This window comes from Passer domesticus, chromosome 5 (genome assembly GCF_036417665.1).
Source record: "Passer domesticus isolate bPasDom1 chromosome 5, bPasDom1.hap1, whole genome shotgun sequence".
Lineage (NCBI taxonomy): Eukaryota > Metazoa > Chordata > Aves > Passeriformes > Passeridae > Passer > Passer domesticus.
In genome coordinates, this window is record NC_087478.1 from 72,854,452 (window position 1) to 72,878,746 (window position 24,295).

At 36.7% G+C, this 24,295-nt stretch overlaps 2 protein-coding genes across 14 annotated transcripts in view; both read right to left on the reverse strand.

The window, feature by feature from the left end:
• Positions 1–6,351, reverse strand: part of SYCP3 (synaptonemal complex protein 3) — an 11,478-nt gene extending 5,127 nt beyond the window's left edge. The window contains exons 1-6 of one of the 8 annotated variants that reach the window (XM_064421028.1): positions 5,925–6,040; positions 4,517–4,553; positions 4,296–4,439; positions 3,739–3,814; positions 2,665–2,699; positions 851–968 (exon numbers count right to left, since the gene is read on the reverse strand). In XM_064421028.1, coding sequence (XP_064277098.1) covers positions 851–968; positions 2,665–2,699; positions 3,739–3,814; positions 4,296–4,425 — 359 coding nt within the window. In that variant the 5' untranslated portion in view covers positions 4,426–4,439; positions 4,517–4,553; positions 5,925–6,040. The other 7 variants (XM_064421027.1, XM_064421033.1, XM_064421032.1 and 4 more) reach the window with 7 other exon arrangements.
• Positions 6,352–6,356: 5 nt separating this feature from the next.
• Positions 6,357–24,295, reverse strand: part of GNPTAB (N-acetylglucosamine-1-phosphate transferase subunits alpha and beta) — a 39,324-nt gene continuing 21,385 nt past the window's right edge. For 3 of the 6 annotated variants that reach the window (XM_064421015.1, XM_064421018.1, XM_064421019.1), the window contains 13 exons: positions 23,744–23,923; positions 22,612–22,782; positions 20,828–20,951; positions 19,902–20,105; positions 17,863–18,971; positions 16,682–16,881; positions 16,196–16,415; positions 15,045–15,158; positions 14,250–14,335; positions 13,277–13,375; positions 10,319–10,486; positions 8,708–8,798; positions 6,357–7,561 (listed from right to left, as the gene is read on the reverse strand). In XM_064421015.1, the coding sequence (XP_064277085.1) occupies positions 7,484–7,561; positions 8,708–8,798; positions 10,319–10,486; positions 13,277–13,375; positions 14,250–14,335; positions 15,045–15,158; positions 16,196–16,415; positions 16,682–16,881; positions 17,863–18,971; positions 19,902–20,105; positions 20,828–20,951; positions 22,612–22,782; positions 23,744–23,923 (2,844 nt within the window). In that variant the 3' untranslated portion in view covers positions 6,357–7,483. Of the gene's footprint in view, positions 7,562–8,057; positions 8,116–8,707; positions 8,799–9,345; positions 9,491–10,318; positions 10,487–13,276; positions 13,376–13,740; positions 13,977–14,249; positions 14,336–15,044; positions 15,159–16,195; positions 16,416–16,681; positions 16,882–17,862; positions 18,972–19,901; positions 20,106–20,827; positions 20,952–22,611; positions 22,783–23,743; positions 23,924–24,295 lie in introns of those variants that run through there. The other 3 variants (XM_064421016.1, XM_064421017.1, XR_010362697.1) reach the window with 3 other exon arrangements.

Consider the following 24,295-nt stretch of genomic DNA (forward strand, 5'->3'; position numbering starts at 1 on the left):
GGCTATTTTGACATCTGACCCCACTTAAATACTGCATGTCTAAAAAATGAACACACACATACACTGAGTGGATGTGGAATGTATCTATAGGGACAGCACTCCCATCAAATACTGGTTAAAGAGAAATTGTAACAACTCTTTTTGTTAACAGTGTCAGGTTTCCTGAGGTTTACCATGTTTTTCTAATTCAAATACAGGTGGTTGCTTAAACACAAGGTGTTTACATTACAAAATGTAATGTGTTTACATTAAATGTGTTTACAAAACTGATAAGCTCATTTCTTAAAATTTTGTCCATACAAGTTTCAAATATAAATAAATGTAGAACAAATCTAAGATAGTTACAACTACTGCTGACTTTTAGTTTTTAGTTCTTTTTTCATTTTGCTCTCTGGTATCAGATCTAGTAATTAAATATGCCTTAAGAGGTGCGAGGGATGTTAAGGAAGGTGAAAATTATTTACTGTCTTAACCAGAATGATACTCAAGTTTTACTGAACATTTTTCAGTTTTCAGGTAGAAACAGAAAATTCCAAAGTGAGGAAAAAAAACCCCACATTGCTTTAAAATACATAATAACATCAAAGGTCACTTTCCATAAAGATAAAAGTAAGCCCCACTCTTTAATGTACCTTGCTCTCAGAGTTCCAAATCATAAATCTGTCTGTTCTAGATTAAATAGAGACTGTGCTAAACTCTTACTGTCAGATTAACACAGTGGACACAACAGAAGGCAGATGTTAACATTAGATACAGTACTTGCTACTGCAAGGCGACAGACCAGCCATCCATTCTGTCACCCAGAAGGGAATCTAGTCCCACAGGCTTGAAAACCAAGAGTAAAGGTCACCTTTGCTCCTGCTGCGTTTTCCAAACGTGTTCAATCTTCTGGTTACTGGTTTTGAGTGAGGCTTTTGTGTACATTTCTAATCGTTTCCTCTTAGCTAAGAGAGCCTTGTTAATGTCAGCTGAAAGCCAAAGAATATTTAGAAATTAGGCATGCTGGATATGCATTAAAAAGGCTGATGAGTGACACTTTGAGTGTGTTCTAGCAGATGAGGTGTGTTCTAGCAACAAGAAGCTCCTGTGATCTGGACTGATGTGGTGATGTCCCTGAGCCTGCTGGTGGCACTGGTGTGAATGCTGCTTCCTTAGGCCTGTCACACACCCTAACCAACACCTGTTTCAGAGTCAGATGCAAATTCCTTGAATTTCAGAAATAAATTATTATGTGGTTACTATTCCTGTGAACATACTGAATGAATAACTATTTTTATACTTCAGAGAGACAGTACTTTTTAAGTATTAATGTAAGTTACTGTGTTTGTTTCAGTTCAATTTACGTTTGGAGATTTATCAAGTCACAACTTAAGATTGATACAGTAATTTATATTCCTTCTCACTGTAGATTTCAGGAAACATCTGTCAAACTTCTCTAATTTGCTGAGGCATCTGTCTCTACTAATGCCAAACCCACTATTTTGTGCAGACAGCATCCTCTCTCTGATCCATTCATTCTCCTTCCTTCCACCCTTCCTTCCTTTCCTTTTTTGAGTCTGCAATTACAGACAATCATAATTTTTTAGCATTGAAATCCTCCCTTTATCTGAATTTCCAGATCTCTAATACCATTCTAATATGTAATAGAAAATATGTAATTTTGTGACAGCCAAAAGTCCTAATTTGTGGATTAAGGAGTTTCTCAAGCTTCTCGTTCACCTTAAATTTGACGTGCAAGTAATGACTCTGTGCAAGTTTCTTTTATTACATACAATGAAAGTATTATCCAGTTATTGAGTGTGTAATGCTGGCATTAAGATGGTTTCCCTTCCTTCCACGGCTTTTTGATGTTTGCTTACTCTGTGATGGGTATTGTTCATTCTTCACAAATGTTAAAACTACTTTTTCTCTATCCTGTCGCTATCTACAATTCAGCTGGTAATTTAACTAGGTAAAGCCACCTGAGGATCTGATAATGGCTGTAATAAATCCTGCTGAGTGGCACACACAAATTGCTCATCACTGGATGACAGGCATTACTGCCCCTCGTTATCTGGCTCTTCTAGAAACTCATATTCCTTCTGAGTGCTGAAATCCTCTGACCTGCTGATTCCCTGTTCTCCAGATTTCTGGAAGTGCTATGTACAGACTGCTCTCTCATTCTGTATCACAACTAAACTCTACTTCCATAATTGCTTATTTAGAATTAGAACTGTTTGTTCTCTTTTGCTGCTTATATTACCATTTACATTTCCCTTATTTCTCACTCAAATCTTGCCATCTCCAGTATCCTCTATGCCAGTGTAATAAAAAATTGAGAACAACAGCAAACTGCTATTGTCCCTTTTCTCTACAATATATTTACTACCTCTTAAACTTCATCTTAAAATTGGTTATCCAAAGCACTCATGCATCTTTCCCCTTTCTTTTGCAATTATCTACAAGCTGTGACTCATCTATATGCAGATATTCCCTCCTCTTCTTCCCCATTTCTCTCCTTAGATATAACTTTTTTTTTTTCCTGAAAACTGGCTTTATTCAGAAATGCTGAAAAGTGCTACAGAGACTAGTCATTTTACATAAATCTTGGAAGTTATTTTATGGTGAGTTATTACTGCCAACTCTGCAATTATTTTTTATTTATTAGAATGTAAATGTACTTACCTCCAAATCTCTCCAACATATTCTGTACTTCACCCCTACAAAACAGTGTTTCAAATTTTTATTTGCCCATTTTCTGACTTTAGACCTGTTGAATATGCTTAGAACTAATTTTATTCACATGCCTATTACTTCTAAGCAGTAACACAACTACCACTGCCATAAGATAATTTTACTCCTTTTCTTCTCCTGTGAGAGGATTCTTTTTCAGATTAATTTGCCTTTTTTTAATAAAATGCTAGAATCTTAGCTAGTCCCCAGTAAAGAAGCACTATTATATAAACAGGCATTTAATGTGCCTTGAATAAGGGGAGTCAGTAAATAAAATTGATTATTCCCTATGGCAAAGAAAACAAAATGGGTATCTGGAAGACCAAATGCAAACAAGTCCTTCTCAGTTAGCATAACTGGCACAGTAAAAAATCCCACGGTGAATAATTTCAGGGTTGTTTTTACAGCATCTTTAAGATGGGAACACCAGTGTGTAAGGCAGTGTTACAATACTTTAAGAATAGTATCTTCAACCTAACAGTTATAATCTGCTTGAAAACTCTTTTAGCATGTACTTTTTATTACATTTACACTCTCCATGAATATTACATTTGATTAAAATTTATTCACTGCCCATGAATACTAAATTAAGATTTATCTGTAAAATAATTTATTTTTCATCCAATATGTGGATCATTTAAAGTATTGGCAATATCTTCAAGCAACTGAAATGAGAAGAAAAAAAAATTAGTAGGATTTAATGACATTATCAACAATTTAGGATAAGACAAGTAATATTTTAAAATAAACAAATTTTAAGAACACACAAATATATAAATTTTTTCTGCATGTTCAAAAGAAACTACAAAGAAATGGAAGAATTACTGTTCTAAAATGCCTTTTTTTTTATTTTTTTTTTTTACCTACAACTACTGTATTACCTGTCATTTGATTTTTTAAAATCAAATACTAAACAACCCCAAACCAAACCCAAACAAGACAAAAATAAGCACAGTGAATAACTGAATTTGGTATCTATTTAAGACCTGCTTATTTTGGAAAAAGCCCCCAAATATCTAACCTTACCCCACATCATCTGGAACCACATGAGTAGTCACCAGAGGTCTTTTCTTTCCATGCTTGTCCATTACTGGTATGTCACCTTAAGAAGGAGTATAGAAATATTTACAAAAATACATTTTGTGTTGGTGGTTTGAGTTATTAAAAGTGCAATTACTTTGGTGGTGAATTTCTCTGCAAGGCCAGACAGGAGTTCTGAGTTCCCTACCCTGGTCCCAACAGTTTTACTTTCTCTGTCCACTACTACACCATTACTCACAACTCTAATACAGCAATCATCAGAAAGCTAAAAATAACAAAAATTTATAAAAGTCCAATCTGAATTTACTGTAAAAAAGGTACAGTAATTCTGCACCTTTAAAAAGAAAAATCACAAATAGATATTTATATTATTTTGAAAATTACCAATCAAAATTACACAAGAGGAGCCTGGTGGTCTTTGGCATTACAAACCACACTGTGCTCAGTCCCTGGCTGACTCAGAAGTTTTTTCCTTCTTTTCATAGTCACAAATGTGATAAAATTCATAATTTACAAATGTCCTAAAAATTTCATATAAGCACCTTCTCTAATATCTTCCTCTGATCCACTCAGTTCTTTTCTTTCCTCCTCAAAGTCAAAAGTAGGTATGGTCTGATCTTCCTGTGCTGGTTTACCAGCTTTTCCTCCATGCTTTCTTCCTGATGGTGCCATGGTGAGATCTTTTCCTACTGAAACAGTATATTGTATTTGTGACATAACTTCCTCCACAATAAATTGAAAATAAATATGTTTTCATGCTTACCTGCACCTTTTATAGGTATCTCTTTAACAGTCTGCACCTGTAAAAATATGCAAGCAGTCAAACTGGCTTAGTTTTGAGGTATCCCACAGCATTTACCTATCAGTGATGCTTTAAAAAACGTTAAAAAATGCCAGGACTACTAGGAACATACTTGATTCTGCTGAAAAAAAAAAAAAAGTTAAAGTACCGATTTTCTTAAGATGTCTGCCAGCTTAGCTTCCATAAAGTTTATTACACATTTTGTCATATCAGTACTGCATTTCCCAAAAGCTATGCCAATATTCTACTGTCCAAAACAGAGAAATTATAAACTATAGAGAACATTGTAATCCTACAAACCATCCCACATATAAAGTCAGATATACATATGCTTATACCATTTCTTTTAAGTCCTGAGCAACTTCCAGGTTCCAATTTAGCTTTCTTTATAGCTATTACACCTCTGCATTCTATAATGTAAGTAATGCCATTTCTACACTGGCAAACATTTTACACATAGACTACCCTCTTAAAAAAATTATTCATTTATTTACTTTAGTAAACCTCTCGTTCTAGACACAATCCAACACTGCTAGAAATATCAGTAGGTTTTCCACTAGCCAGGGCAGGGACAGACCTTAAAATTAAGTTCACACATGGAAATTGAGAACTCCATTAAAGATCTTTTGATTTCAAGGACTGTGAGGTCCCCCGACATTATCAACTCTCTCACACACCTCAGTATCCTATTTCTGTTTTTATTGGATTTTTTGTTTTTAGTTATTTGTCAATCGCTGTGAAAACATTTTTTTGATTGCAAATTCCATGGATCTGTACAAACATGGCCACACTATGCTAAGGAAAGAGTACATTTTAATACCAAGCTTTTCTGAGGTTGATGCTTCTCTACGTAGCATGTAGAATTTTACATTTTAGAAGTGTCTTGAAAAACAAGTGTCTTTATCAACTGGAAAATCAAAAGCCTTTGCATTAGAATTATCCTCAAATGAAAGAAAATTGTCAAGCCTTAATCTGCTTTTCAACTACTGACTGTTGAGTACATGACATAAAGGAGAGTGCTGGTCCATAATGTCTAGCTGTGTGTCTAACTTTGAACTGCAAGCATCTATTTTATCTGACATACACTTTTCTTTGTATTAAAAATCAGTTTATAAAGTAGAACTTCTCAGTCCCCCTCAGCCAGGTGTAAAACAATCCTGCCACCTCGTAAGGCCAAGCAGCCCCCACACATCCCATATAGGTACCTGCTTTAGCCGATCTGAGTGTCTTCAATCCACAGCTGAGTATTTTAACAGCGATTTTTAAGAGAAACTCACATCTTTTTTTTCCACCCCGCCCCAAAAAAATATTAAACAAAGCGGTGCTAGTGTGAATTTCCTGTGCGGGGCTTTTCACCGCGGGGACCCACCTTGGAGCGGCAAGGGAGACTCGCGCCCTCAGCTGCAGCCTGAGGGGACGCGCAGGCGGCAGGGACAGCGCTGCTCGCACCTCCCGTAGCAGCGCAGGGAACCCCAAAGCCCCGGGGCCCCGGGCAGCCCTCACGCCGCCGCCCCTCAGCGCTTCCCGCTGCCGGGAAAGGGCGGGAACGGGAACGGGAGCGGGAACGGGAGCGGGAGCGGCGGTGCCTCAGGAGCGGGGCCGGGCACCGCCCGCGGAGCCTCACGCTGCTCGAAAGCTTCATCCCGCTGTGAGAACGGAGCCGTGCTTCAAATTACTATTAAAGCTGCAAGGTTTTTATCGGAAAAAATAAGAAATTTTGATGTAAATATTCATACAGACTCCTGGCTAATTTACCAAGATGTGTGAGCTTTGGTTGACTTTGAAACAGAAACGGCAGACAAAACTTTCATCGCTTTTTAGTTAATTTCAAAGCAAGCCAAGTATCTTACAATACATATGCACATACATTTTGTACATCATCCGATTACAAAAATTAATGCTTTTTGAGTACTGCTAATACAATTAAGTGAAGATACACCACCAAAAATTTCTGCTTGAAAAGATTCAGTACCCTTTCCCACATAAAACCACACTACTCCGAAATCTCGGCAAAATACAGGGCCAAACCCTGTGAAATTTAAAAACACCACAGCTTTGTATGTCAGTACAAATATTGTTTTATGAAGTGAAACACTGCTCCCCATACATTTCTACTTTGAAACAGTTTGTTACTCATTCATATAGAGGCACTTTTGCTTTTTGATTTACAATGCTTGTAAAATATTTTACCTTGATCATTTTCCTTTGATTACAACCTCTCTTTGTAATCAATCCAAGAAATAACACCATTTCTTTTGTGCATTCTTTGGACCATATAAACAACAGATATAAAACATCTTTCAAAGAAACCATTAGATGTTGTTAGTGTGTAATTTTTTAGGAGCATACCTTTCTTTCAAATCCCAATTATACACTACAAATAGGGAGATGAACTGTCACTGTGCTTTAAACAATGTCAACAACTATAAATGTATTCTAAATTTAAATGACAAGTTACATAATTCTCCATTTTCCCCAGAAGGCTAAAAAAAGCAGCAATGACAGAAATTTGCAAAATGCTTTGGAATGCAAGATCAAGGACTTCTTAAGCTGATCCCAAACAACTTTTCCTTCCAACATTTTACCTAGTTGGCAACATCCACTGCAATAAATGCAGTTACATTTATTTAGGTAACCCTTTTTATAAAAAAGGATAACATGGCCATGAACTAAGAGTTGTAAAGTAAGATCTGTTGAAAACTGCCTATGTACAGGTGTCCTGCAATTATTTGTTGTTATTTTGCATTGTCACAGCTCCAGCAGCTTTTATACCATGAAGAGTACTGCAGAGATTCGAATGTAGGTGCATGATTTTTTTTCTTCATATCAACGTAGTTAAACAGCAAACCAGAAAAGACACGTATGAAAGAGACATTTAAAATGCTTAATCACAGCTTGAGGTAGACTGATCTCCAAAATAAAGCTCTTCTACACTTTGATTCGTTCATGACCAACTTCTTTTTGGATCCTTCTCCTTGGAAAAATCTTTCGTTTAAGTGCAATTAGCTGAGGAGAGAAAAAAAATACAATATGTATTTTATGCTGGGCTAAAGGTCCACAGCTGGTCAGCTTTTCATCCTAGACACTATCAAATCTCTACCACCCAAGGTAAATACTCAGTACTGTACTTTTTTTTCTGATTATACCACAAAGGCATTTTTTACTCCAATTCATCTATTAGATGTGCACATTTTCACCAGACTTCTCAATAATCAGAATACAAGCAGAAAGTGAAAAAGTACACCATGCCTTTATTCTGATTATTTTAAAGGTAATTTGTGTATTTAAATTATCACCGGGCTACATTCTATTTTTAAAAGATCAGCACAAAGCTGGCATCTTAAAATGGTATTTAGATTCCTAACTGTACCACTGACTTGAGTATCACCTTCCAAAACCAAGTTACTAATGGAGTTTTCTAATATATCAAAAAGGCTGAAAATCAAGGGAAAGAGTCATGCAGAAGTTACAGGTGAGAAAAAAATAATAATCAAAAGCCAACCTTTCAAGAATTACACCCTCTTCATCAGACCACGGAAAGTGTTACTTAAGGCCCCAACCTGCAAAGAATTACCCATATGATTTGTTCCATTGACTCCCTCTGAGTTTAGCAGGACTAATCATGCTCAAGAAAGCCATTTTAAGCTTGCAGAAGTCAAGGGTTTTTTTCCCTTTAGTCAGGTTCAAAACCTTTTAAATTCAGTAGGAGTCTTTGCAATCAATTACTTAGGGAAGAGATTTTGATAAGGCCTTTAAGCAACTTAAGATGCCCTTCTGGACTAATTTTTCTTCCTCTTAACTTACTATACACTTGTACCAATATCTGTGTTAACTGACCAAGAATTTCAAAAACAATTACTGAATTTGAGCATCCAAATTTAGTACATTGGTGATGGACTTTACTGTCACAAGGCACCTGAGAAGGTGCCACTCTCCTTGTCCCCATATGACTCTGTTTTCAAGGAATCTCAACATGGCGACTTAAAAATTAAAGCAACCTATTCATGACTCATGTAACATCGTTACTTCTTTTATGAAGTAAAAATCCTATCTACTCTTCAAAACCTATTTAAAAATCTATCCAATGTTATCCTGAAGATTCTACAATCTGTTAAGTGTTATACATATTTGATAAGAAGACATTAACTTTACCTGTTCAGCAAAAAATGAGATGACTGTAAATAGAATAAGTGTTATTAGAACACAGTGGGTCCAGAATTTGAGCTTGTCTCTATATGCCCTCCTGGACAAAGAAAGAAGGAAACAGAAAAACAGCTTCATATATCATAAATGCAAATATTTAAAGAGTTTCTACAATACATGCAAAGAAAGTTTTTTTCCAGTTTTTAAACGGTTACTAAAAAGAGGACATAGGGTCTCTCTTCACAAAGAGCCACATAGAGAGGACAAGGGGCAACAGCTACAAGTTGGACTGGGAGAGGTTTCACCTTCATATAAGGAAATCTTTCTTACAGTCAAAACAATCATCTCTGGAGCAGTCTCCCCACAGACAGGGTAGAGTCTGCATCACTGGAAGCTTCCAAGATACGACTGCTCAGAGTTCTAGATCATGGGATCTTTCAGGTTAGAAAAGACCTCAAAGATTGAGTCTAACTGTTAAGCTAAACACTGCCAAGTCCAGGCCTAAACTACATCCCCAAATGCCACATCTACTTGTGGCAACTGTGATTTTGCAGTCACACTATATCCTTTTTGACCAAACTGCAATTCCCTCATGTGCTACAGTTATATACCTGTAGACATGATATTTGAGAGCTGGCAGGAGATTCATCAAAGTACCTTTTCCATGAAATGTTGGACCAGATGATCTTTCGAGGTCCCTGCGAACCTAGGCTGTCCTGTGATTCTGAAAATACTTTAACTTCCACCAGCATTTTCACCTGTCTTAACACACCCTGGTAGAATCATCTTTGGCTACAAACAAGACAAAATAAAGTGTCTTTTCGAAACTACAAAAAGACTTGATGGAGGGTCTCTAAAGGGAGCCAACACTGTGTTTCCTCCTCCAGCACAAATTTCTAAAGCTAAATGGGTTTGGCCCCTGCTCCCTCCACCATTAATACAGCTGGTCTTGTAGCACTACAATCACGCCTACAATCCTTCCGATTCCTTCTGGAGTTCCTCCAATGCTTTCTATTTTCTTTTTAACAGCTATTTCTCATGATTTGCTGACCAGCAACAGGTTTACTTATATTAGTCTTGTGTCATTTTTGTCACTGTATCTGTCAGTGTTTTGCTTGTCTTCTCAAGTCAACTACTCCAATTTCTTCAGTTGTTATTTATGAAATGGCAAGTGATAAGCACACACACACAAATTTCACATATTATACAAAAATGAAACACTCATATTTCTTTTCTGATTTCTATCCAGATGGTTATTGCTATGTGACAGATTGAAAAAAAATCACTTAGAAATGCAATAGTGGTTTGGGTGGGTTTTTTTTAAGTTTAAAGAAAGCTAGAATTCCTGGTTTATTTTTTAAAAAAAACCCAAAAGAACAAACCAACAGCTTTTGTTTGCAACAGGTTAGGAACAATTGATAAAATATTGATGACTACTTAAGCACTGGAAAAACCCAAATCCTGCAGACCTCATATTTTATTCAATTCAAATCTCACCACACTATTTTAACTGTTAACTCTTTCAAGACAATACTGGGGGAACACCAGTTTGTTAGTAGTATCTTAGGTAATTATATATTACTGCACTATAGTAACTTGAAAAGAACTTGTGGAACATACCATTCTTGGAGTTCATGCATGTGAAGGAAACGATTCCGATATTCTCTTGGCAGTTCAAATTGGGAAGGGATGGGAAACATCGACTCATAAAAATCTCTAAGCACTGCTTTCACTGTTTGTGCATCCTTATGATTGTGATCAATATTGTCATTTAGGCAAACAAATTTTCTAGGAAACAAGATGATATTGTTAGAATATTTCCTTGATAATATGGGAAAGGTATTGCCAAACAAATAACACAAACATAAGCCTTTAAAACAAAATTGAAACTGTATCATTTTAAAAACAGACATATTTTTTACTGTTGCATTATTTAAAATTAATTTTATTTTAATTCTAAGAGCAGCAGGATTGACAGCAAGTCAAAACCTCAGAAGAACCCAGTGACAGGCCACATTTCTAGTTATGTAATGCTGCCATCTAATGGGCACTAGAGTGTGCACCATCCCAGAGCCCACTGAACAAAGCATTACCATCTGGGTAAGGATTTTTATACTTTTGAATTATCATAAGTAAAGTCTCTTAAAAAACAAAGTCAGCTTCACTGTAGGAGGGAAACATTAAATTATTAATATTTTAATGTGCATGAATTCTTTAGAGAAAATCAACATAACCATATTAGATCACAGAAGAGAGGGCAAAGCTTGGTCTCTAAGCTTTGGTTTACTGAGAACATCATATAAATTAATCTGTCAAATCATAGACCCAAAGCTAGATTTGTATAACCGACCAAAATACAAAAAAACAACAATTTGGATACAATTTACATTAAAATCACTGTGACCAAATAAGCATGCTCCCAATAATGCCTCTTGCAGACAGCTATTTCTCATGTAAAAAACATGGAAATAAATTACTGCAAATAACTGAAACTAAAGCAGCAGCTAGTGCTAGACTGCTATGTACTCTTGGCCACTCTGACCTGGTGCTTGACAACAAAAATTCCCCTTCCCACATTTGGGCAAGGCTACGTGCTTTATTTATATTGTGAGATACAAGACCCTACATTTTCCCCGGAGGCAGAAATCATATCTGATGACATATGCCTTGTCACTGCTAACCTTTGTAAATAAGCATTTCTGGTCAGCTGTATTCTCTATAGTATGGTGTGCTCCCCCAGAGAGCAAAGTTCAGACTTCTACAGGAATCTGGAAATAAGCAGAGCTCTGGAGCTTGTCTATCAGCCCACACAGGGAATTAGCACTGAAAGGCAAGGTACTGCATCTGGCATAATTGGGAACCTTGCTCTAGACAATTACGTGCAGGCCATAATCAGCCATTCAAATTGCCACATCTGAGAAGATAAAATATGGCTCTCCAGAAACAGGCAGGCTGTATCTCCTGTATCAAGTAATACTATGCAAGGCAGCTGGTTATGGCAATCATGGCTAGACTCTAAGCATTTTGGGAGTTAACTCTGGACTATCCCTGACCTCGTCCCTTGGACTGGCAGCTCATTAGCCCTGGGAATGCAGTAGCTGTATTCCTAGAGTATATTCCTGTTTAGCTTCATGGAAAAGAGATACAGCTTACAGACAGAGATTGTTACACACAGCAAAGTACAGGACTGATGAGGATATTAACCCATTTCTAATGGAAAGACTGTTTAAATTCATCTTAAAGGAACCAAACATTGTATTTCTTTGGATATTCCAGAATTACTGCCTAGAGAATTAACCCTCACTTTGCCTTAAGGGTGTAAACCAAACATTCCTGAGAGATCAGTAAGTGAATGACACTTCTAGTTCATTCCAAGACAAGCACTAAAACCTGCTTTTAGAGACTGGTTATAATTACTTGTTTGTATGCAAGTAAAACATGGCAAAGAGAAGGAAATGGCATGCCTACATAACTGTGCCAGCTCTCCTTTGTTAACAAGTGCAGTACTGCACTGTTCTTTGCAGGAACAGGGCCCAGGTAATCGACTCCTTCTCACTTTGTGAACACTGAAGGTGAGAAACTTATGTTACTCAGGCCTCTCAGAGCCTAACAAGACTTGAAATCACGCCTACTTTTAAAAAAAACAACTTGTAGCCAGCAGATTAAGCAACAGAGAAGGAAAAGAAAGCAGCAGGATGAGCTAGAGCACTGCCTACTTTTCTTTGAAAATGGATCATTGTGGCTACTGGAATGCAGGAGTTATGTAGCCAGAAGGCACTCTTTGAAGGAATAGCAACAGATACAAACCACTTTCAGCTGTAAAATGCCTCAAGACTAGCATTTCCCTTTCTGAATAAATAACCCAGCAAAAATGTTGAGAGCAAAGTAGAAATCTACTCTTTATCCACAGATACAAATTATGCTACATCTTTACAGGTAGCTGAGATTACTCAACAGCTTTCTGTGACCAAAAGAGGAGGCTTCACTTTCCCTGGCCCAAGGTACCTGGTTCTACTTTCCTCCTTGCTCTGCCTTTTGACACTTGTCAGACCTCTTCTTGCAGCCAAACTCATTAAACTGGCAGAAAACTCTGGTTTTCTGAACACAGAAGCAAGATTCTTTCCATGTAGTAAAAGAGCTTGAAAGCACAATGAACATGCAAAACTGATTTAGTAACAAAAAAAATCCACACCTAATTGCTAGTATAAAATACCTGCATAACACAGGTAAAAAAGTTCTTCCTTTAAAATAAAATTGCCTGCAATATAAACTGTATGCCCTCTAGAATGGCAAAAATGAAACCTTCAAAAATAGCTGAAGTTTCTAAGTTTTCAAAGATGTTAGGTAAATAAAACTGTAACAAATTATTGAGATAGCCCCTGGCATAAGAGAGAGATTAGTCATCTTCAGTCAAACAGAAAAAAATCAGAAGTACTTTTGGTTCAAATTTGTGATATCCTGTAACACACAGTTTAGAAATACAATAAATTATCTTTTAAATACAAAAGAGAGCTTAAAGAGTCAAATCAGAAAATTAAAACCATCTCACAACTTCACACAAATCACAAAACAGGATACCTGGGATTTTTTCGTATGTCATCCAGCTGACCAACTACGTGAGAAACATTTGTGCGAATCATTTTGAAGGCAATTTCCTCTTCTCCCATGATTTCAAACCTTATTGTTGAAATAATAATTATACATTAATAAAACAGCCTAAAGTCTGGTTCGATAAACATCAATCTTATATTTAACATTACTGAGCAACATTTCTAACCTGACTGGCCAACCTTCGTTAAAATCTGCCATTTGCTTTCTATCGATACATTTAAGTTTTTCAGCTAATGCTCTTGCACAGAACCACTTCTCTGTAGATTTATTAGATAGGTGGTTACCTATCAATCATAGATCTGAATTCTAAGAGAAAGCATATAATTTGGCTCCAGATAAACAGTCTTACTAGTGGTAGATACCACACTTATATTTTTCACTTCACTTATCTTAATATAAGAAAGTATCCTGAAGGCTTCTTCAAGTCTCACCTGAGACCTCCTCCACATACAAAGCTCACACCACTGTCACTCCTCCATCTCACAGGAAACATTCAAGGTGGTTAAAACTAAAATGCTTTTTTTTTGTTCTTTTCTTTTTTTTAAGCTTCAGTAGACAGAAGGATGAATTATTTACAACTTCTAGGTACAGGAAGGCTGTTTCCTTCTTGATATGCTACTTGAACTGTACTCACTCTCTAGCCATCCAAACATACTCTGGCCTACTGCTGTACAACAAAAATGAGGAAATGGCTCAACATGACAGAAGTAACATGGAAGAATTTAGTCCACTAAGCAAACTATGAAAAAACCCAAATCACTCTGCACAATGAAACATACATAAGTTAACAACAGTATGTTTCTTTAGCTCCACTGTTAAAATAAGTTGAGCTAAGACTTGTTAGCACACACAAGCAATCTTGGTTTATGTGTGTATGTATCCCTTCTCCTGTGGCTTTACACCACCAAGCATCTCTTTTCACAGGACTGCCACAACATACCTGTACTTGTTTTTGTCCTTGTAAGCCTTGCGAATCCTGTCAGTCACAGGTTTGCAATTAGTCACTAGGTTTTTGGTTACTGGAGGCTGGAAGAAAACACTGTTTAGATTATGGGTTACTGAAGATTACAGAGTGTTATAAAGGTGTACTTTGTAAGAAAACTTGTATTACAGCTGGAGTGGCTTGCATACTTTACTCTCCTGGAGTCAAAAGCAATAGCTTTTTTATCAGCTGTGGAGGGGAAAAAAATACTGGTGCATAACATCACAGTTTCCTATTTTACAAATTATTTTTGGCAAAGACATTGCAACTTCATTCTTAGTAAAATACTCAAAAATTCCAACTAACTTGACAGCTGTCAGATATTTCTCTGACAAAGGCCACCAGTAAAACTGGCCAGGCAATCTTACAGAGATTTTTGGATTTTAGAGTGTTTTTTGAATATATGGGTTATAATTCAGATAAAGACTTATCAGGAAGTTCTAGTTAGAGAGGTATTGGGCTTACTGTCTTTTTGGTTTGCAGCAGAAAATTTTCTTAACAAGGATAACTTTTTAAATCCCAATTATAATAACATCCTAAATCTCAGCTTTTCTTTGCTTTTAAAGAAAATTAAGGGTTAGTAAGTAAGGAAGCAGCCTATAAAATTTCCATTTTGTAACACTTACTTAATGTACATACAACGTAATAATTTCTGTAAATAATTACCTTCTAGAACTCAAACCAGCTTTTAAAGTAAAGTAAATACATACTCAGGAAAGAAAATAAGCATCTTTTAAGATCAACGTTTCTTACCAGATTTGGATCATAATATGCTTCCTGAGTTGGAGGAATAACGTGAATCTGAGTGATGTTGGCAGGGAGAGCCTTAGAGCAATTTATTAGCATTTGTTCTAGACCCGTCAAATCCTAACAGAAAGAAAGGGGGAAAAAACCATTTAAAATCCTACTGATTTTCTCACTGACATAGTTCTAAATGTATGGGTGCACAAATGCATTTAATGTTAACTACATAACTTCCCATGCTACTGTCCACAGAAGATGACCTAATACTCAGCAGACCCCATTTCAGTAACTGCTAAGTCAGTGGGACTCTCTATGAAGTAAAGCAAATGCTCAGTACAGAGTTTAATTGAGACCAGGTAAGATATGACAATGTCATTTTCATTAAAATTAACAGGACACCTTTACTAAAAATTTCAGGACAGTACAGAGTTCCCAAATCAACACTGGCACATTAAATCCCAAACCAAGCAAACAAATGGAAGAGTTAACTGCAAGGACAGGAAGATTTTCTAATTAAGGTACAGGCCAGGAATGCACTAAAGCAGGGTTGTGTTCTGAATACGCCAATGATTTTGAGCCCTGTATCACAAACAAACTGTTTCATTGGTTTGTGTCATTTCCTCTCTGTAAAGAAAAACCAGCACACTTTCTTCTCTACCTGTATGTTTAAGAATGCAAGTCCTACAAAAACCATGTCTGTTTATGAGGTTGCTAAAAGAACAGAAGCATGTACATTATCCATACAATTTACTAGTATGACTTCCTTGCTGTCCTTTTTCTCAGTTCTTTCTTCAGGCCACAAGTTCCTCAGGGCAAGAACTATCTTTTACTATGTGCAAAAACTACAGTAGGAGCACAGCAGGATCCAACTATTGGCAGTGAACTTGGTTTTGGAGAAACTCACACTCTTTTCTTAAACTCAGACAGCACTGAGCCATTTTTCTGAAGCTGCCAGAACTCAGTTTAATCACAGACTCCACAGAAAAAACAACCAAACAATGATAATTAGAACACAAGGCCGTATTTTCCAGGTAATATTTAAAAATTGCCAAATGTTACTGATGCTACAAGCAAGGATAATATTCGACTTGTTTTATTTTAATCATTTTGGACTTTAAAACTGAAGTTGTTCTAAAAGTTAATCAGCAAGGAAAGAGTACCTGCAAACTTAATGGCAGTTCATGGATCCTGGTGGCCAGTGTGCGAATCTCTCGGTCAGACAAGATGCCTGACTGGTCTGTATCAACCTCATCAAAGATCTGAGAAATGTTCAGTGGCTGAACTGCACTCATAAGATAGTAGAAATATGAAAAAGCAAACTGCATATCTTCAGAGTGACGCACTTTGTGAAATGATGTCTTGTCAAACTCCTCAGGAAACCTAGATAAGAATGAAAACTCATTTAGCACCCTAATTTCTTGAAGAAAACATTCCTCACCTAAAAATAAATTATTATCCAGAATTTTGAAAGTGCCTCAAAAATCTTATTGTATCCCAACTCTCATGTTGTAATAAATTTCTTATTTCCTTTTCCAAAATATGATTTTTATGAGTAGCCATTAATACACTGAAAATGACTACAGCAAAGCAACAGAAAGGTAGGATTTCACACAGTTTTACATAATTCCAAGCAAAACCACACTCACATATCCTGGAGCTCTTGCATAACAGTACGGTCAATCATGTGAGGCATATGAGCAGGGACTTTACGAGATGTAAATCCAAACTTGCTGTTTAACAGCTTATTTACGTATCGAAGAGAATCAGCAAATGTATCTTTCAGCTGCCTTCTGAAGTGTTTACCTTCAGTAAAGTACGACATTTGTTTGACTAATGACTCTTCTTCCTAAAGAGCAGGACAGGCATAAATCTAGGTTATGTTACTGAGAAAGTCAGAAAACACTAGACATGCAGGAAAAATGATATTTTAGCCAGCTGCCAACTCTTTCCATATCTGAAATTGGGAAGAGAACTTTTTAATATTTTTCTTCATATTTGTTAGACCTTCCTTTAGAAAGAAATAGAAGAAACTTTTCCTTAAAGCTTTCATACTTTGAGGTAAACTACTCTATAAAAGGCTTCCTTAATATTTGTGCTCTGACCCCTCACACACACTTAGGGCCTTATTTGTCATTAGATTTATTTGTAATACTGCCTTTTTTTCAGATTATTCATCCATATTTGATAAACTGAAATCCCATGAATATAAAGATTCTTTATGCAGAATTCAATCTCAGATCAATAGAGAGAATCTTTTTAAAACATAGTCCTTTTCTATTTGAAATAGAACAAAGCAGCTGTGACCAACTGAAGGAAAATACCTTCTAGATGTTTTCACAACTGCCAAAATGCTTTGGATGGAAGCAGAGGAAATTTCCTATACATTTTCTTGACACAATCTAGATAAGCAGATTCCTTGAAATTTAACTTTTAGAATTTAATTATTTATCAATCTACCCATTTTCTGTATTTTTTAAACATAAACTGAATCCACAATTTAAAAACAAAATTTAACTTTCTGTTATAGTGCTATGTGTCTGAGCAATAGCCCTGTGACAACATACAGCAAACAAAAAATGAAATTTGACCAAGAAAAGGTAGTAGAAAGAGAACAAAAAGAGTTATTTGGCTTTGACCACTTAGCTAAAAGAGGCTCAGATCATAAACAAGTCACATTTTATGTGAAAAGTATCTTTCAAAAAAAAAAAATCCCAGCATTTGCCTCAAAGGCAAACCACATTTCAAATGTATAAATCATATTAACAATATTCCAATAAATGCAGAAAGATGCAACTATTCCAGTAAGGAATGACAATAAGATACTCACATCAAGAAGGTCTTTGAAATACTTCTTTTTCTCCCATGGCAAAAAGCCCTGGTAACTTCCAGCATAAGACTGCAATTTTCTTCCCACTAGCCCCTCCTTCATATTTGCATCCACCTGCTCATGCTCTTTTATTCCTTCCATCCCCTGTGTGTCTTCTCCAGGATCAAAATTCCCAGTATGTTTCGATTTCTGTGTTTCCCTTAATATGAGTGCATTCAACACTTTTTCTCGAGTTTCATTTTTCTTCCCCATGCTCTGGGAGGGAAGAGTGGCCTTAGGCTGTACTTTATAAATATGTTTATTTGTGCTCATTGTCACAACAGTCCCTTTTGCTCCCATAAGCCTTGAAGGAACTTCTTCCTTTGCTTTTACTCTTTTTATTTTGCCATCATTTATATCTTTATTAGGCTTCTCCCAGCTGCTCTGGTTCTTCTGATCTTCTGAATGATTATGCAAGACCTTTTTTTCCAGGCCTACAATACTCCTTGCTGTGCTTACAAAGTGGAAAGGTCTCAGGAGAGCAGCCTTGGATAGGTTATATCCTTTCTGAGTTATATCACCATTTTGTAGTTTTACGTCCAGTTTCTGCAGTTCTGATTGAACATCTTCAGGAAGAAGAGACACATTTACTGATGGGATTATCAACTCTTCAGGTACACTCTCTTTTGTGCCATTTCTACGTCTCCTGACTCTTGGAAAGCGTTTTTCTTCTGGAATATCCTCAAATATCATTTCAGCTTCTGGTACTGAAGTTACACTTTTAAAATCAGAGTCAGATTTTTGCATGGAAGTTGTGTTTTGTTTTGGTTCCTCCCTAGTATCAACTTCAACAGCTATTTGCATTTTAAACTCTTCATCATTTTTATTTAGGAATGTAAGGTTAAAATAGATCACAGTTGTGTTCATGCCACTATGCATGATTAGGTGGATAGTTTTCCATTTGTTAGCAACTGAAGCATGTCGGATAATTGGATTATCACTGTATGAACCCTCAATTCCTTTCTTGGCTATTTCACTGAAGCTGAAGTAGGGCAGACATTCACCTTTGGGAATAACATAGTAGGTCTGATTAAGCTGAAGCATCACCTTGTACATCTCTTCAAAGTGATCTGGAAAAAAACAAAAACCAAACAAGAAACAAAACAAATTTCTGTCAATTTTCAGCATAACATTTATCTTTCACTCTTTCTTTTTAACAGTAATATGCCCAGCTACAGTCACTATATTAACAGGGAGACAGCTTTGTGGAAGAACACTTACTCTAGTTTCCAGCTTCTTGCTCACTTATCTTCAGTAATGGATGAATGGAACATACTCAGATATATAATGCTACCAGATATTCCCATGCTAAAAGCCCATATAATTAATCACTCTTTCAACCTCTACCTGAAGAGCCTAAATGTCTTATTATCACGTCACTTAAAATTCTGTATCAGTCATAAGCAACTTGCCCCTAATACATTTTTGCCACATTTTAGGACAGTAACGTTACAACAGCTGGAGTTCACTGCTACAGTGCTGCATCTTGAATTGAAATTTTCAAAACTAGATAGGCTGAAAGGAACTTCTCCCTCCCACAGCAGAATACAGATTATCTGTCACCTCCTAGATGAACAAAACCTCACTGCTACCAATACAATCACCAGAAACACATTTGACCCAGCTGAAATGCAGGGGGAGCCTCTGCTCTTCCAAAAGGGAAAAATCTTCTCCTGCATATACCAGACAACACTTTACATCACTTTATTCACTCCTTGCTAATCTTTCATATCCAAATGAACTTCAGACAAGTTAATTTGTGACTGAAAGCAGCCTTTGGCAAGAGCCCAGAGCCAGACATGAACTCACACTGTCAGCATCAGAGAGGTTCTTAAAACTTCTTAACGGCTACAGGCATCATCAATTCAACTGTCCTTAGTCAGGTAAAGATGCTTGTACAGGACATCTCAGCCCAGTCTGAGAGTAATGATGAACCAGGAAAGGTCAGCCAATTCAAGAGAAGCCCCACAGGAAGTTCATCAGCAATGCTTTTTACATACCCTGGCCACAGTCACCAGCATCAAATCCACATGAGAGGACGTTGCAGGCCTGGTCACAGAATTTGTCTGCTAGCCAGGAATTAGCACAGCCTTGGTTACAGTATGAAACACCACTTATTCCTGCTCCAAACTGCCATGGTGCGCCATTGCCAATACCTCCAACTGCACCTCCACCAGCAACATAGCGATTACCCCCACTGTTACCTAGGAAAAGAGAAAAAAACAAACCCACCAGAAGTAAGAATTTCAAATAACTGAAGAAAGGCACATTAAGGCCACCATGTTACAGCTAGACTAAAGACTAAACAGTCATCAATGAAATCAAAAAGGAGCAAGTCCTGACTGGACTTCTGAGAGTTTGTGCATCCTGTAGATTTTACACTCACTGCAGAAGCTCAGGAACCAAGTGAAAAGGTTATCCAAAGTGCCAACATATTTTGTCTTAACTTCAAAAATGCAGGCAGAAAACTGATTTACTACTCTTTGTGCTTGCAGTCTTGACTTTGCAGTCTCCTAGAAAGGCATCACTTCCTCAATCCAGAAGTACCACTTTGTTTTATTTCACTGCTGTCCTGAAAACTTGATCTAGGAACAAATAGTGCAGCTTCACAATCCATTATATGGATTATGAGTCCAAGCATATAATACTGTATATTAATATATAATAATTTAAATTTCAAAACTTATTCATTCAGCTAGTCAAACTTGATATCTAAAGAAAGGTTATCCTATGCCCTATTATTTCCTGTAATTTTCCATAAAAATTTGTAGTTTGCAATAAATAAGGTTTTAATGTCTAAGTCAAGTTTTTTTTATTACTAAAGAAGGCAAATACCGCAGTTATATGAAAAAGACAAATTACAGAATTATTTCTGTAAGGAAAAACAAACAGCTCACTTTTCCTAAATTCAACATTGCTGTCTTACCGATGCAATCACCTCCATCCCAATCACATGCTGAGTTATTACAGGCTTTATCACAGTAACCATCTTTAATCCATGAGCCAGGACATCCCTCGGCACAGTTTGGCACAGGCCAAGTCAAGTACACCTGAAACAACATTAAGTCTGAGACAAGGACTGGCAAACAGAAGTCAACTGGGCTTGTTTCTTTGAATATGGAGACTTACAATAATGTCTCCCTGTGTGCAGTGCCTTAAGATTTCACAGAACTTGGCAAATAGAATTTAAACCCTATTGTCTATGAAGTAAATGTTATCCCTTTCAAAGAGAAGGAAGAACACCCAAGGCCATACAACAAAGCAGCAACAGGCAAAAATGGAAAGTAGGACTTCCCAAATCTACTTCTGCAAACCATATTCCAATTAAAATGAATATATTTTCTTTTGTCAGATAAGAAGGGTGAACTGAAACTCTAAAATAGCTCTGCAGTTCACTCATTCTCCTGATTCAAAATGTTTCTTCATTACTAACCAGTCATGAGATAAGCAGCACATGTTGAACATAATCCCTGAAGCATCTCATCCTCTCTGACTTAAATAATCCTAAGAACCAGCAGGATAAAAAAAAGTGCATATGTGTGTGTTCTTTCAACTGAGGAGCATTAAAAACCCCACACATTTTCTTTTAGACTTTATTGTTTCAAGATTTTAGCAGCACATTTTCCTACAGTAACACTTGCTGATTGGATTATCACAAACAACACTGCACCTAAGCTGACTTCATCATCATAACTGGGATGGGTGACTAAAGAACAGTACAAATGCTGTAACAATATGGTTTTGCAGTTATATGCCTCCACCCTTAGAGATTTAAAGCAACTAAAAGCCTCCTAAAATCCCCAGGTACTGAAACAGTTATTTTAATGTAGCTTAAACTATTTTTGCCCAACCCTTCTGTTTTTGTGTGCAAGTGTGCACATCTGCCTCCATAAAATGTTTAATTCATTGGTCTCTGGTGCCTTGTGTACACACTGCTTTAATAGAAAGAATAATGCATAAATCCTCAGTTTTTTCCTCCATGTCACTCTTGTAGATCAAGCTAATGGATGAAAACCCTGCTGGCAGCCAGAGTGTTTATGCATAATTATTGCTAATGTTTCTTCAGCCTGCTTTCCTTGCTTAAAACCCAGTTGTTGATAATGGGTTTGTTGAAAGACTAAATTACTTTGCATTCATAAACCTGGAACAATATGTATTATTTTAGCAAACAATTATATATATATGATTATACACAAACTGGGCAAAGATATTATGGGTGTCTAAAACAGAGGCAATTAATGGTAAACTTTGATATTAGGAACGGTTCAAATGTCATCTGACCTCAGTGTTCCCACAGAGAAGACAATTCTTGCTTGTTTAGAGTATTTCCCACAAAAAAAACCCCAAAATTGCAAGGAAGGAAGACTGGCAACTGCCAAACACCACATTAGTCTTACCAGTGCTGTGACAGGAAGTAAGAGAATTAGAGAATAACACTGAAACTGAAGTGAATCCTGACAGAGGAACCACTATAACCACCCTAACGTAGAAGTCAACATGAAAAGGTAATCCTACAAACACAGCATACATATGAATACAGAGAAGAGCCTTCCTCACCCTAAACCTTAGCCAACAGTTCTCTAGTTAAGAACAATGAACTTTAGAAATAAAAGGAGGAGTTAGTGCTCTCCCTTTCAAAGTAGCATTCCTTTGACTTTTATCAATAGAATAGAGAAATTCTACTTCTGCTAAAATATCATAATGGCTTACCTTTTGACCTTTAGAGTGACTGTAAAAATCATCAGGCCAAACATCCTTCCCAAACATAACATCATCATTGAGATAAATAAACTTCTGAGAAAGGCCACTGATACGATGAATATGACTTTCAATAGCTGGTGAACTGAAGGTAGGCAAGTGACTCACATTCTGAAATATTTCCTAAAACAAGAAAATCCCCAACAACCAAAAACTGTTTCAGTCAGGCACACAAATACTTGATACTTATCCAGTAAAAAAAATATAGCAAGTATGAGGATAGATACAAAAGAAAAAAGATATTAAAGCAAAGGAAAAAATACTTGAATATCTCTTTTTTCTCACACAAAACCATTTTCAGTTCTTCTGCCTAACTAAGAAACTGCAGCTGACTGCACACAAAATCTCAAACTTTCATACATTCCTCTTTCAGTGAGCACTGGACCAGGCTCAGAGTACACATTTATAATTCTCATAATTTCAGGCTGCACAAAATTTCTAGAAAACTGAACCTGTCAAAGCATTCAAAAAGTCAGGATTGCTCCATCTTTTGCAAGTACTTCACCGACAGACCAAGTTGAATAAGTATCTCTTTAGCACTTTTGTTGTGCAGAATTCCTATGGCATGTCCAGATGCCAAAATTACTCTTCAATTTGTAATACACTACTAGAGAATTTGGTTTCACTTATTCAGGAAGCTTGACTGATTTCTCTTCTCATTTTAAATAACATTTTGAGAATGCATAGCTACTTTTTTTGTAGCCATCCTCCTAGTTCCAGTAATTGTAATCCATCCTGTCTCAACACAAGCTTATTAGGTTATTACTGGTTCTGAGAGACTGTTTATAGATTCTGATTACATTTTCTTCTCCCTAGGTTTTTATAAATAGACTCTGTAAGGAAATTAGACATGGGAAGCCTCAATATTTGGAAGAGTGTACTAAATGCAGGGTTGATATATATTCAGCTATCTGTTCAGCCCAAATATAAGGACATCCATGATAAAACCCTGGGTGAGAGAGGGAAGAGGCTGTCACTTCTTCCAACTAAGCGCAGCCTTTTGCTGCAAGAGGATAGCTGCATTCCAAATCTAACAGGATATCTTTGCTGGTCCTTTCACAGTGGTAGTTTTGTTGGATGTTACCTGATGTGTCACTATAGTTATGCGAGGATTATCCAGGTTAAGCCAGGAAGGAATCTGCCCGTTGGTGACGATGAAAATGTGCCGTACCCACGGCGCGTGTCTCTCTATCGAGCGCAAGGAGTAGCGCAGCTCCTCGTTGTCCTCGAAGCGGCTGGCAGAAACATCCTCATCCTGCTTGGACTACAAAAAGAAAAAACCTTTTCTTAGACTTTAAATAGAACACTAAAGTTCTGATACAGCTAGGTTAAGGACAGTGTGCTTCGGCATATGGGTGCATAAGCACTTCAGGACTTAGAAATTCAGAAATAAAAAGTACATTGATAATAAATATTATTCTTATAAAGAATCATATTCTTCTAAATTATCAAGGTGAACAATACAGTGTTCTGATATCACTGGCTGAGCATTTGGTGTCATTAGGATGTCTGCTGACCATGATGAAAGAAGTTCTTGAAGAATGAAGCAGAAAAAAAACCCCTTCCTGCATTTCAAACCAGTAACATCACCTTTCAGAAATCCAGTTTGAACTACATTGCATCATGAGCTGTATAT